Genomic DNA, 14,387 nt, shown 5'->3' on the forward strand with positions numbered 1-14,387 from the left:
CTCCGTTGGCTATTGGCTGCAGTAAAAACTGACGTTCAATAAACCAATTATCGAAGAGGGGTCACCTAAATCTAGTGGTAGCCCATGTCTTGGTCCCAGCATACGCCACTACGTGGTCACAAGGTAAATAAAACCTACTAAGTTCTCTAAGTTCTAACAGCATCTCAGTAGTATCCTCCCAAATGAGGTTACAATATTGTTGTGGCTTTTGGAGGAATAATTTGCCGTTTTCTCTCACGCCAGTCCTCTGCGTGAAATTCTTTAAAATACTGATGCCGTCCTCGCTTCAGCATTAAAAGCACTCTCGTATTTCTATGGGTTATAGTTTTATCACACGGCCCTAAATATCCAAGTCTTAAATTGTTTTCAGCATAAGAGGCCATTTTTTCCCTTTATTATACCCATTACTTTGACTGAATGGTGTTTTTCTTTATTTACAGGTACATCAACACCCAGACTGCAGCATGGGCAGCTGACCTCCGGCCGTCCGTTAGAGCAGTGCCCCGAAAGTGGTCAAGGACAATAATTTAGTTAAAGTGAGACATTGCTCGGGTTAGAGGCACGATGGGGCTGCTTCTGAGAAGGCGATCCTTACTCCTCAAGATCGTTCTGCTCATCTTCACCGTATGGTTCACGGTAGCATTTCTTCTTTACACGGAACAACGTGGGGGTGGTGCGTCGGTGGAGAGTAACGCTATAGTGCAACAAGGACCAGAAATTGCGCCAGCTGCGCTTATTAGTGCATCGTCCAAAAGTCATGGACACGCGAATCGCGACCATCCAGCTGCGCAGGGTGCCGCGGGACCTGAAGGTGGTATAGGTGGTGTTCTTATGCCCCCAAGAGAACTGGATAAGCCACCTGGTGAAATGGGCAAGCCCGTCAACCTGCCAGCAAACCTCTCCGCCGAAATTAAAAAACTGGTCGACGAAGGCTGGCAGAAAAATGCCTTCAACCAATATGTGAGTGACCTCATCTCAGTTCATCGGAAGCTTCCTGATCCACGAGACCCATGGTGAGTGTATATTTACTTTTTATTAATAGTGAGCTTCTTATTATTATTACAATGTCTATGATTAGGCGTGATCAAAACGTGTCCATTTGAGGGCGTTGCTGTAGCGGATATACAACATAGCACGACTACGATGCGGGTATATAAGCGCGCACATGTAGGCAAAGGGATTAGAATGGCAGTCGTGTCGCGCCGAGGTGCGTGCGTTAAATGCGGCCACGTGAACTATGGCGAAGTTATTACCAAATGCGTCCAAACAGGACCAACGTGCTGTTATTCTGTTCTTGGCTGCCGAAGGACAAACACCGATGGGCATCCATCGGAGAATGAAGACTGCGTATGGGGCAGCATATCTGTCGAAACCACCGTTGTGGAATGGTGCACCAAGTTCCGTGCGGCTAGCGTTTCGACACAAGAGGCCGGTCGATCTGGGAGGCCAGTCTCATCCATTATGGACAACAACAACCGGGCGGATGAAACGAGGAGGCCCTGTAGTCCTGGTCTCCCCCCAATGCGACTATCACACCTTCAGTTCCCTCAAAAAGGCCTTGAAGAGCCGGACGAGGATATGCAGCAGGGGGTTACGTACTTCTTCGCGCAGCATGACAATGTTTTATCTCACGGGGATCTTCAACCTGGTGCGTTGGTGGAATGAACACCTCAATGCTCATGGCGATTTTGCCTGATCGGCATCCCAACTCAGGACTGTACGGCCGTCGAACGGAAACTTTTTTATCGCCCTTTATTTTATTATTATTATCATTATTATTCATTCATTCATTCATTCTTGTCACTTCAGATTATTAATTCCGTAATGTTTATTCAGAATAATACATAAATTTCAGTGAGTTAATATTTAATGAGTATAGTAATCTTGTGAAATCTATCTAAGCACAATTTGCATAATCACTCATTTCGGGAATTTTCACGATAGAAATCACGAACAGGGACATACCATGTTACGAAATTTTACAGGGATTACTCAACCAACTGTCAAATGAAATGTTTATTAGATAATTATTGGAAATATCAGTCAATCGTCAAGCCACTCGAACCGGAACCACATTCGACGTCCTATGTAATATTCTTTCATTTTACTATTCTCTGTAGAAATAATTAACTATTTCCATTCCTTGTAGCTAATGGTATATATAGAAAATAACTATAGGAATAAAGACCAGTCAGTGGAACTGCTTCTATTACTTGAATCTGGAATGAAACGCCAGTTGCAGTTTATCGACTACTCACGTCACGAACGATTTCGTTATAGGTAATGGAACAGCGGAATTTTATTTTAAGGCGAATATAGGGCAGAGAGACTTTATGTAGATCAAAACTACTGTATAGTACAATGCAGCGTTAGTACAAGACATCATGCTAGCTCAGCACTGCAAGATCTTTACCGTTTGAATTCGATGGACTGCTTATGCAAAGAGAAAGGGGGAAAAAAGACGATGTTGTCTACGTAAGATCAGGAATCCAATTTGTTCCCGTAAGGAGCAGCAAGTAGGGCTGGCAGATAATAAGACGCAGCTCGCTAATGGACCTTTGCATCGACCAGACGTGAAGTAGGCTAGAAGCCGGTACTGTACTAAGCTAATTACAGAGTCGTGGGACTCATCAGCTCCGCGCCACCCAAATGGACGTGGAAGAAGCCCTTCTTTCCTTCACGACGGAATGACTTTTAAGCTTGTAACTTTAAAATAGTCTCTACCTTAAAGGTTTTTCGTCTTCTCTTCCTTCCTCTCTCTCAGACCGAATTTCAATTCCCAGGCGGTGTACCGGGGTAACCATCTTCTCACACGCTATTAAGAAGAAAAAGAATAGAGTGAAGTCGTAGGAGCATTTGGAGTGAATTTTTCTTTCCTTTTCTTTTTATTTCGCTCTAGGAAAGGAGGCAACGAAATCAACACGAGATGGCGCTGACTCAAATGGAAACTAACTTGCTTCAGTAAAGTGCAATAGTAATTTTAACTAACAGTTTTATAGAGTAAGACCTTTTTGTCTTCGTAAGAAATAAATATCATTTATGTTCCTTTTGCCTTATGAACCGTTTTATTCGTTTTACTGAATTCTACATTATTTTTAACTGGAAAGCTTCCTAGAAACCGTAGTTCGTTAGTACTATTTATATTACATGTATTAGTTACATTGATTGTAATTTTAAAACAGTGTAATTGTGTGGTAGAAAATTTAACACCCTACTTGTCATAAACAGTTACAAGCTATCGTAGTGAGAAATTAAAACTAGTTTTATTGTACTTGAAACAAATTTTCAGCTTGTTAGATGATCGTGTTTATTTGATGCCGAATAGATGCTAAGTACAGATCACAAATGGCCAACCGGACAGCAGTGGGATCCAAACCCACAACCTTCCGGTTTTGTGTTTCACTATTATTGTAAATGAAAAGGTATAATTAACCAAGAATGAGGAATTAATCTGGAGCTGAAGCTTTCTCTTAAATGTGTAAATACAGGGCCACCCATGTTTGTTCATGATGCTGATAGTAAAAGTAAAAAAATAATCACCTCGAGTAGGTTACATATGTGTGATAACCGTGACTGGTATGTTTTCGTAACGCATTTTGAGTATCCGTTGAAGATTATGTATCTGTCCTTATTAGTAACTGCTGGCCCCGTGGTAGCGTGTCTGCCTCATACCCAGAGGCCCCGGGTTCCATTCCCGGACAGGTCAGGGATTTTTACCTGGATCTGAGGGCTGTTTGGAGGTTCACTCAGCCTACGTGATTACAATTGAGGAGCTATGACGGTGAGATGGCGGTCCCGGTCTAGGAAGCCAAGAATAATGGCCCAGAGGATTCGTCGTGCTGACCACACGTCACCTCATAATCTGCAGGCCACTGGGAAGAGCAGCGTTCGCTTGATAGGCCATGGCCCTTCGGGGCTGTTGTGCCATGGGGTGTGGTTTGACTTTTCCTTATTCGTAACTGTTATAACAGTGAGTAGTGACTGAATGGGGCTCAAACGCAACACTGTACCATGAAACATGGTTAAATGTCTGTATATCTAAAAGCACGATCCAGAAATCAACACACATCCGTATTATCCTTGTTTTCAGCTTAATTAAGTAGCATTGGTCTGCATCACTTCAGATGGTCAGAGATCGACTGTATTTGGGAAACAAAAGATTTTTGAACAACTTAGCTTAATTAAAAATGAAAATGAAAACCTACAACCTGTTTTCCAGTCTTTGACCAGGTCAGGGATGTAATGAATGAATCAGATATAGGCTGTTATTACGATGGGGTCGCCACTCCCAGAGTGATTTACACTAATGAGTGATAGATGCTATGAAATGAGAATGGAGAGTGTTGCTGGAATGAAAGATGACAGGGAAAACCGGAGTACCCGGAGAAAAACCTGTCCCACCTCCGCTTTGTCCAGCACAAATCTCACATGGAGTGACCGGGATTTGAACCACTGTATCCAGCGGTGAGAGGCCGACGCACTGCCATCTGAGCCATGGAGGCTCTTTAGCTTACTCAATATACTTTGTATTTTGAGGACTGTTATTATGTTTGTTCCGTTAGTATTGCTGTTAAGCATCTTTCAATCTGAATGTAGCAAGCTCACGTCTGTCGGTATCTTCGAGTTGTAGTTAAAGTTCGCGCTCACTTCGCAGATTTAGATTACTTTTGCGTCTTAAAGTGCATTAGAAACACTATGACCATCTGCCTCACCCTCTGAGCAAGTTTAAGCTGTCTGATAACATGCTTATCTATAGTGGTTCCTGTAATTAATTATTGTCGTGGGCTAGTAGGATTAGTGTTACGGAAGGTTGTAAACGTTACTGACCAAACCTTATCATTGCTGAGTGCATGAGAAAATTTGCTTTCAGAACCATAGCTGAATGGTCAGCGTTGTGACCTTCGATTCTCGGGGCCTCGGATCGAAGGATATTAGTTTAAAAATTATTATTATTATTATTATTATTGTTATTATTATTATTATTATTATTATTATTATTATTATTATTATTGTTTTCGAATGGGTCTACTATGGACCACGTTAAGCATCATTCATTTACGGTTCTTCCTCTTTCGATCGGCCCAGTACTTCTTCATCCTTTCGGAGTGGGCTTCTTTACGTTCTCGTGACCAGTTGTTGCCGGTCCGTTTTTTGCTACTTTGATCTTGGAATCCCTTAATTTTGTTGATGATTTTTCTGTATTATTATTATAATTATTATAATTATTATTATTATTATTATTATTATTATTATTATTATTATTATTATTATTATTATTATTATTATTATTATTATTATTATTATTATTATTATTATTATTTAAATCTTCATTGCTGCCTATCGTTTACAAGGTTCTTTTAATTTAAACATTCATTTTCAAGTTACATATTAATCGTGTGCTCTTATCTGCTTAGATTTCAGTTCTTTAGCATACTTGGCTTCTCATTATAATACTCATTTGATGGCTTTGTACGAGATAGTATTTCGTTCATTGTTTGACGGGAAGCAGCCTGGCAGCCAAAAAGTGACTCAGACCTCACATGCGCCGTCCATTTACAATACTTAAGTAACCAGTTGATAACCCTATTGTCACATCCATAACAGAACCAAGAACAAGCTTCATCGCAGACAAGGATCTTACATTCTCGTGCGATTGGATAGTCTACTCTAGCAAGCGTGTCGCGGTACAGTAAAACCATAGCGTATCGAAGAGGAAGTGCGACGTCTCACGGCCGACTTGATGCGTCGCTCTATGGACGTCTTCACGAGTTACCGTAGACCGCCGCACAGATGGCACTGCCATCCACAGTGATGTCTGAGCGAGAGGATAACAGAGGCATTATCGGGACTACTACTTCAAAATCTACTAAGAAACTCAAGCATGCAACTTACGTTTGAAAATGATTTCATCTGCTGGACACTTTGGAATATTTCCAGGATGATATCGCTGCCTTCGAAGTAACCAGCTCCCTTCTTATCTCCTTTGTGCGGAAGAAGAATCGACATGTCAAGTAGTGAAATACGAGTTTTGGTAGCAAACACAGCACATGATCTTCACAGCACCCCAACTGCGATGACTTCACTTTAATAACATCTAATTTATCCAAGCACTCGAAGAAAGTATCACCCCATAAACTATAACATTTTACACTCGCAACAACACATTATAAACACTTTCCGACGCATACGTGAGATATGTGGCGCTTTGCATTGAGCCGTAATCTTTAATTAGTGTTAGGGAAGCAGGCACACTATCAGTCGGTTTGCCGAAAAGGAAAGGACGACATAAATCACACTGAATCACTTTTGAAATATTCCTCACTATGTATCCGGCTAAATGATACACTAAGTACTCTTTGTTACAGTTCCGCCCACTTAACTCAGGTAAACTGTTTTCCCAGTCTGGTATTTGAATGTCATTTTCGATGTTCACAATTTTTTCCCTGATTTCATCTACAGCATTTCACTGCAAGATTTTTACTTTCAATTTCTCTTGCAAGAATACGCATTTGATTGACAAGAGACGTCAATGGGGATTCAGCTCTGTACTCACAGTTTCCGCCAGACGATAAGGCAAGTTTAGACGGTACGTAAATAGACTGCAACGTGTGTAAATGTAGAAAGTCAATAGTGGACGGATGATCATCACAACTTAGTGATCGCAGGATACCGGAATGACGTTCTAGGGGATCTTGATTATATTTTCCTGTCAAAACATAGCTATAATGTGTTCCCACAAATATTCAGACACTTCTAAGGTACTTTCCACGGTAACTCTTAAGGACTCCAGTGTCCTTTGTGAAGCGAATGAATTTTGAGTATCTCTGAGAACATTCTGCCATTTAATTAATGTTTCATGTGCCTGTGATCCTTTATACAGTCCTTGAGTGGGAATAGGCGAATTTAATGCGTCAATCAGACAGTTTAAATCGCTTGTGAAAATTTCCGTTTCTTTACTGTCTTCTAAACCCTTTATTTTAATACCCCGATAGAATGCTATACCATTAGCGACTGATCTACTGAATAGTTGAAATGCCAGTCTTACATTCATTCGCTGAAACGAATTAGGATCCAAGTGGGCAGAGGTCAGTTTGTAGCAAACTTTCAATCCGGAAAATTCAGGATCACATTCGTAAACTTTTCTGTAGAATGAATAATCAAGAATATTGCCATTATAATTAACCTGTCCTTTGTCATGAAAATGATTTCTTACACATTTAAATATATGTGGCGCGTCTGAAAATGCCCATAATTTTCTGTTGAAATCAGCTGGATTGGAAATTACACTTCAGATTCTTTATGTTACCAGATATTCCTAAGCGTTTCCACAACTTTTTATTCGACTGGCTACCATCCGATGTGAAACCAATGAATCGGACACCTACTTGCTCTAATTGTATGATGACTTTAATGAGAATGTTTGCAATTATATCACCAGGGGTGGCGTTCCGGCTAGCATATATCGCTATGGGTTGTATCCAGTTATATAGAAAAGGAACAAACATAAAAACTAGAGCATGATTTGCCAACTGACCCTTGCTTTTATCTTCAGTAAATTTCCCCAAATCAACAAAACCATTCACTTGCAACGATTCCAAGTGAAAGCGAATTTCTTCTCGTAACTTCATCTCGTCAAATATCAACATCCCTAAGCGTTCATGTTCCTCCTTTCCATTTAAAAAATCTGCTATGGCAGCAGTAGCATGCTCATTTATGCCGTACGAACATTTTAGGCCCTTCACCAAATTTCTCAAGTGGGATTCAGAAGGCAAAGGCAGCAAGTCATGATTTAAACAGTGCCGATAACCCTTGGGAGACTTTATTTTTAAAAGAAGTGCATCAAGAAGAAATTCATCACTATATCTCATTCTTTTTTTACTTTTCGCTTGATATTTCTTTAACATTGTATCGACTATAATTTTGTGTTTTTTGCTGAGAGAACCGAATTGTTTTGACTTAGTGAAATTTCTCTTTGATTTTATATCAGAAATGTCATTTTCAAGCAAATGTATCTTAGCTTTAGCGACATTGAGTTGATTTTGCGTTCTAATGAAATTACGTTTCTGATTCTTCAATCTCCTCTTTAATAGCGCAATTGTTTTCCTAGCATCTGCGACTTTAGAGCTATCTTCAACTACTGAGCATATAGGTTGATGACTATCACTGATATTTACGATCTGTTCAGAGCTTTTATTAGAGAAATCTCTTCGTGTGGATTGCCTATTCTTGGGGGAGTTGCGTTTCTTAACTGCCTTAGAAATATACTTGGATAGATTAGGAAATATGTGAGGAAATGCTTCTGGTTGTAATTTCCAGCGCTGTCTTGGTATCTCTACTCTTTCACCATTCACCGTAAACGAGTCTACTTTCACTAGAAAGTCATCGCAAAAATGAATGTCACAAACGAAACAGTTATGAGTTAATTTTCGGTCTTTTCTATGGATAGCCTTCTCCCATTTCAGTAAAACACCACTTTCTTTAGGGGGCCTAAAGAAATGCCTACCTGAAGACGATCGGTCATATCCAGATCTGCAGCCGGGTACAAACACGAGGGCATGATGTGATAGTTTCCTCCCGCACTGATATACGTTGCCTTATAGCACAATAGCGACAAAGACCGAGGTATTTAAAACAAAACACTTCTCACACAACTCAATCGTGAATACACTAATAATGCAAACTGTCGAAACATCTCTGACAGCGACAATAATGAGCAATAAAAATTACTACATCTGAAGGCGAATATAACGCGGGCTAATGGCCAAGGGTCTCTGTTGACATCGCAATCGCCTGTGCTGTCACCAAGCGGTTGTCCCACCAACCTCTTGAGCTCTCTTACGGGCGAACGGAGATGTCGCACTTCCTCTTCGATACGCTATGGTAAAACTAACGCCTTGAATGTCATTCGACCCGTACTTGGACAGTGCGCTTGGATTAGATTGCATTGCAATTATTTGAATGGTTCGGATAATGAATACAATATTTTCTTATCTGATATCTGACTGTGTTTGTGCGGCGTAACTAAAGCAAACTGAAAAAGAACTCTTTATTTTATCCCGGGTTTGTAGATCTTCCTGTGCGTTAAACACATTACTGTCTAGCGTAAATATGAATTGGACATGTGTCCAATCCCCAACCATACATTATTATTAGACTACTAGCTGGTTTTCCCGTGCTCCTCTACGGAATTCTGCATTGTATACAGAATTCTCGGTTAGGTAGTGTACACGTTGTGAGCATGAATGAATCAAATTGCATAGCTCTTAACGTTACCCTAGAAACGCGACGGGGAAGTCACCAAACGTCTTTTCTCTTAATGAAGACTTGATTAAGGAATTTTCATTGTAATGGTAGTCCGCTTGCCTACCATCAGTCACAATCAGGTTGAGGAGTATTCATTATAATTGCAGACACTCACTCTCCACCTGCCTTTTTACATCCTCAGAAGACTGTCTTAGTGGTTTTCCCAACTGAAATGAACATGCAATAACGTCAGTAGGAATGGCGCGATTAAAAGTAATGCTTTCATATGAAATACTCGATCAAATGAAAAACCACACATTTTCTTACTTTTAAAGAACAGTAATACGCTGCCAATCTAAGAGTCCAAAGTTCCAGAGCTGGAATGACCAGGCCGCAGACAGCCCTGATCCGTGAACCCTCTTCGTCTTTCTTCGGCGGGGGGGGGGGGTCGAGTGGTGGAGAGTCCCAGGGCAAAACCTATGCCCTTTTACTAATCTGTTTCCTAGGAGTACCCGATGAGTCGGAAAATCTCAATTCACTACACTGGAGGTGGAGAAGTTTGTCTATCTGACTTGGAGGCAAATTATTCCTCCAAGCCAGAGGAGGAACCACTCTTCACTGCTAATTTGGAATAAAATGAATGTAGAATTTAATAATAGTGAAGAGGAAGCTCTTTTTAAGAAAATACTCTTTTCAGGGTTGAATTTTGAGTTATTTAGTGAATTGTTGTGCTATAATTTGGAATAGGCCTAAATTGTAATTCTAGACCAGGTCATACTACTAGTACTGAGTGAGCCTCTGCCTTAAGTGTGCACACTGCTCATTCCAAACAGCGCGTCAGGGCAGGGATCGAATAGCTGGAATACTATGATGAACCATTGTGTTATGTACCAGCAGTGTCAGAAAATGTATGAACCAGAGGAATGGCATGCTAAAGAAGAACGTTTTGTAACACCCCAGCTATTTCCCGCCAATATTCAGTCAGGCTGTTATACTCGGTACGCAGCAGTAATCCCATCTAACGGAGTTGAGTGGCAGGATAAGAGACAACAAACAATGATCAGTGTAATGCTATTGCTGATCAATTTTTATGCCCCTTTCGATATTGTAGGCCTTCACATTTAGTTTTCTTTCGACTCTGAAATACCACTCTTATCATAGTTGGTACGTTAAACCTGAATAAACATAAATGATCGGAAATTGTATTCTCTGTAACTTTTGTTATGTAGTACTTTTCTACGGGACCAATAACCTAGGTATTTAAAAATTAAATTTTAGGCGCCTTCTCCCAAACTACAATTTCTTCCAGGGTGAATGAAAATGTTTGCAGTTTAGGCTGTAGTTTCCTATTCCCCGACTTGTATGCCGATTTTCATTAAATTCTGTTAACCCATTTTCTCGTGGCTCGGCGTTGATATGGACTTAGCAACAAAAATACAAATTCACGAATATCTCTGTTATCATAGCCGGAATGGTAAAAAATGTATAAGACATAATTGATCGGAAATTTAATTTTATATAACTTTAGTTATGTAGTATTTATCGATAGGGCCAATAATAATATAAATATTTGAGAATTAAATTGTAGGCCTTCCCCTAAACTACTATTCCACTCAGCGTGAATAAAATGATTTATCGCCTAGATTGCAGTGGTTCATCGCCCAACTTTAAATACCGATTGTCATTAAATTCTCTTCAGCTGTTTTCTTGTGATGCGTGTGCATACAGAGAGACAGACAGACAGACAGACATTGCGGAAAAGTAAACAATGCTTTTCCTTGTTACTGTGGACATGACCAATACAGAAATGTCATTCCTTTCAAATTCCGGGCAATGTACAGACAAAACTCTTGTTTATACACTGACTGAGCAAATGTCATGGGATAGCGGAGCACTGATGCGCAGGTGTGCTATCTGCGCACCACACGCCCCTTGTGCCAGCGGCAGTTGTATAGGAGACTATGTGAGCGGTGGCTGTGCATGTGACAGGTGTAACATGGAACGTCGTCGTGAGCTGACACCGTTCGAACGGGGTATGGTGGTCGGTGCCCGACGGATGGGAAGTGCGATTTCGGAAGTGGTGCGGGAATTAGACTTCACACGATCAACCGTGTCCAGGGTGTATCATGAATGGTTGAATGCGGGTGTCACCGTCCACAACAGACGAACGACCGGCCGTCCAGCCACCCTCGATGACCGTGACCGGCGACATCTGAGACGGATTGTCAATAGTGACAGACGGGCAACCGTGCAACAAATCACGGCTCAATTCAAGGCAGGCCGTGCTAGACACGTCTCCCAGTGGACAATCCGTAGGAACATGGGTTCTATGGGGTATGGGAGCCGGCGCCGCACACGCGTGCCACTGTAACCCAACGTCATCGGGCACAACAACGCGCATTTGTCGCCAGTCACAAGGGATGGACACTGGAACAATAGCGTAACGTGATAGGGTCGGACGAATCACGATTTCAACTGCACCATGCCGATGGGAGGCACCGTGTATAGCGAAGACCACATGAAGCGATGGATCCCGCCTGCCTCGAAGGTGTGGTCCAGGGCGCTGGTGTGTCTGTTATGGTCTGGGGTGCATTTTCCTGGTATGGAATGGGCCCCCTAGTTGTTCTGGAAGAGACTTTGAATGGTACGCGGTATGTTGTGCTGCTCGGAGACCATCTCCAATCATTTTGGGCCTTCCAGCGCCCAGACGGTTCTGCGGTGTTTCAAGATGATAACGCGCCGCCACATCGCTCCCACGTCACCCGGGAATGGTTCCAGGAACATACAGCGGAGGTCCAACGACTGCCACGGCCACCCAGGAGTCCCAATATGAACCCTATCGAGCATACCTGGGATGTCCTGGAACGCAGTCTCCGTACCATGGATCCTGCACCCACGAACAGACCAGCATTTGCGGCCGCTCTGCAAACTATTTGGTGTCAGCTGCGTCCAAAGGACTACCAGGGACTTGTCGACTCACTTCCATGGCGTCTCACTGCAGTTCGCAGGGCCAGAGGAGGCCCCACACGCTATTAGGTGACTATCCCATGACATTTGCTAAGTTAGTGTATATAGATTATTATTATTATTATTATTATTATTATTATTATTATTATTATTATTATTATTATTATTATTATTATTATTATTATTATGTATTTGCCGTATGCCGTTGGGTTGCTTGATTTCAAATATATCCTACTGTATCCCAACGACAGAAATATTATACTGCACCGACCGCTGCGATTCTTCTGGCTGTAAGCTTTGGATTCGGATGATGGCAGGTTTACAAATCCCACCGTCGGCCATTATTAGGATTTTTCTTTTGATTTGCCATATTTACACCATCCAAATGCCGGGGCTATACCTTAGTTAAAGTTACGGCTGCTATTCCCAGTCGTCATAAAATTGTGTTTTTATTACATTAAACGGCTAGCCATGTAAATAAATAAATAAATAAATAAATAAATAAATAAATAAATAAATAAATAAATACAACTGGATTTTCTTAATGAACTGGATCGCATTCATCAAAGAGGTGAAGGTCGCACTCCAAAATCCTTGCTCCCTTTTCGCCCGTGCGCTTTCAGATTTGTATGTATATTTTATCGCAGTTTACCTAAATATTGGTATTTATTCTTCCTTGAAGACGTGCTTCTGTCTACAAGACGACCACGAGATACTAGCCAGCACTTTATCTCGAGCTCGAGTGGAACGCCTGAGAGCTGTGGACACACTCTTCACCTAACAAAATATTTGGACAGCGCGGCGCTCCATTTAGCAGATGCGTCTCTTGGGGATGATATTTCTTGGGGAAATATTTACCTCCTAATACAACGACCTTTCAGCTGATGTTCGTAAAACGTCAACCACAACGTTGACATCTGTTACGCTACTCTCTTAAAATAACATTCAAAACATTTGAAGTACCGGGTCACTGGTCATACACCAAAATTTCTCAGTAGTCCACTCCGTAAACAAAATATTCAATCGTTAGACTGAATGACTTCCTATACTCTATGGAAGCTTTCAATCAGTGTGAATCAGCTCCTGGTTTTGTGCCTATTTTCATTTCTTGAAATCTCTGGATGTTACGTACTGAAACATTTAATACAAAATATTGAAGTTTGGTTGGAGTTTAACCGAGCTCGATAGCTGTAGTCGCTAAAGTGCGGCCAGTATCCAGTATTCGGGAGATAGTAGGTTTGAACCCCACTGTCGGCAGCCCCGAAAATGGTTTTCCGTGGTTTCCCATTTTCACACCAGGAAAATGTGGGGGCTGTACTTTAATTAAGGCCACGGACGCTTCCTTCCCACTCCTAGCCCTTCCCTGTCCCATCGTCACCATAAAACCTATCTGTGTCGGTGCGACGTAAAGCATCTAGAAAAAAAAAAGTTGGAGTTTATGACCACGACGACAAGAATAGTCAAAAATATTCATGTTCTGATGTGTGATGTGATATTTACCAGGAGATCTCGAGGATTGTCTCGTTGTCAGGATTTTGTTGCTCGCCACCACTCGATGGACACATGCAGCGTAATTGGAAAGCTAAATCTGCGGACGTGAGCAACAGCCAGGATTCAGACCTAACCACAGCTGCACAGATTCTCCCTAACAACCTTCATAGAAGCTGGTTTCCAGAATCAAGAGAAGTTACCAGTCGTATTATTTGATATGTCAGCTGCATATAATATTGCCGAGAGGCAAGGTGCCATATTGAAACTTCTACCAGTCATCCCAAGCCTAAAAAGTTGGCAATCGAATGCTCAGTAACAGTTGTTTCCAAGTGCTAATGGGGAACAAGAGGAGTTCACAGATGGAGCTAAACAATGGGCTGCCACAAGGATCTTCCCTGGTCCCTCTCTTGTTCATTTCGTACATATCAGATATGCCTGAAACCACAACAAGAAAGTTCTTTTTGCTAGTTGCTTTACGTCGCACCGACACAGAGAGGTCTTACGGTGACGATGGGATAGGAAAAGCGTGGTAGTGGGAAGGAAGCGGACGTGGCTGGTGTGAAAATGGGAAACAACGGAAAACCATCTTCAGGGCTGCCGACAGTGGGATTCGAACCCACTATCTCCCGGATGCAAGCTCACAGCCGCGCGCTCCTAACCACTCGGCCAACTCGCCCGGTACAAGA

At 41.7% G+C, this 14,387-nt stretch overlaps 1 protein-coding gene across 2 annotated transcripts in view; it reads left to right on the forward strand.

Annotated features, from left to right (window-relative positions):
- The first annotated feature begins 440 nt into the window (after positions 1-440).
- Pgant9 (polypeptide N-acetylgalactosaminyltransferase 9) overlaps positions 441-14,387 on the forward strand; it is a 455,552-nt gene continuing 441,605 nt past the window's right edge. For both annotated transcript variants that reach the window (XM_067145039.2, XM_067145040.2), the window contains exon 1: positions 441-1,013. In XM_067145039.2, the coding sequence (XP_067001140.1) occupies positions 565-1,013 (449 nt within the window). In that variant the 5' untranslated portion in view covers positions 441-564. The remainder of the gene's footprint in view (positions 1,014-14,387) is intronic.

This window comes from Anabrus simplex, chromosome 4 (genome assembly GCF_040414725.1).
Source record: "Anabrus simplex isolate iqAnaSimp1 chromosome 4, ASM4041472v1, whole genome shotgun sequence".
In the NCBI taxonomy this organism is placed as follows: Eukaryota; Metazoa; Arthropoda; class Insecta; order Orthoptera; family Tettigoniidae; genus Anabrus; species Anabrus simplex.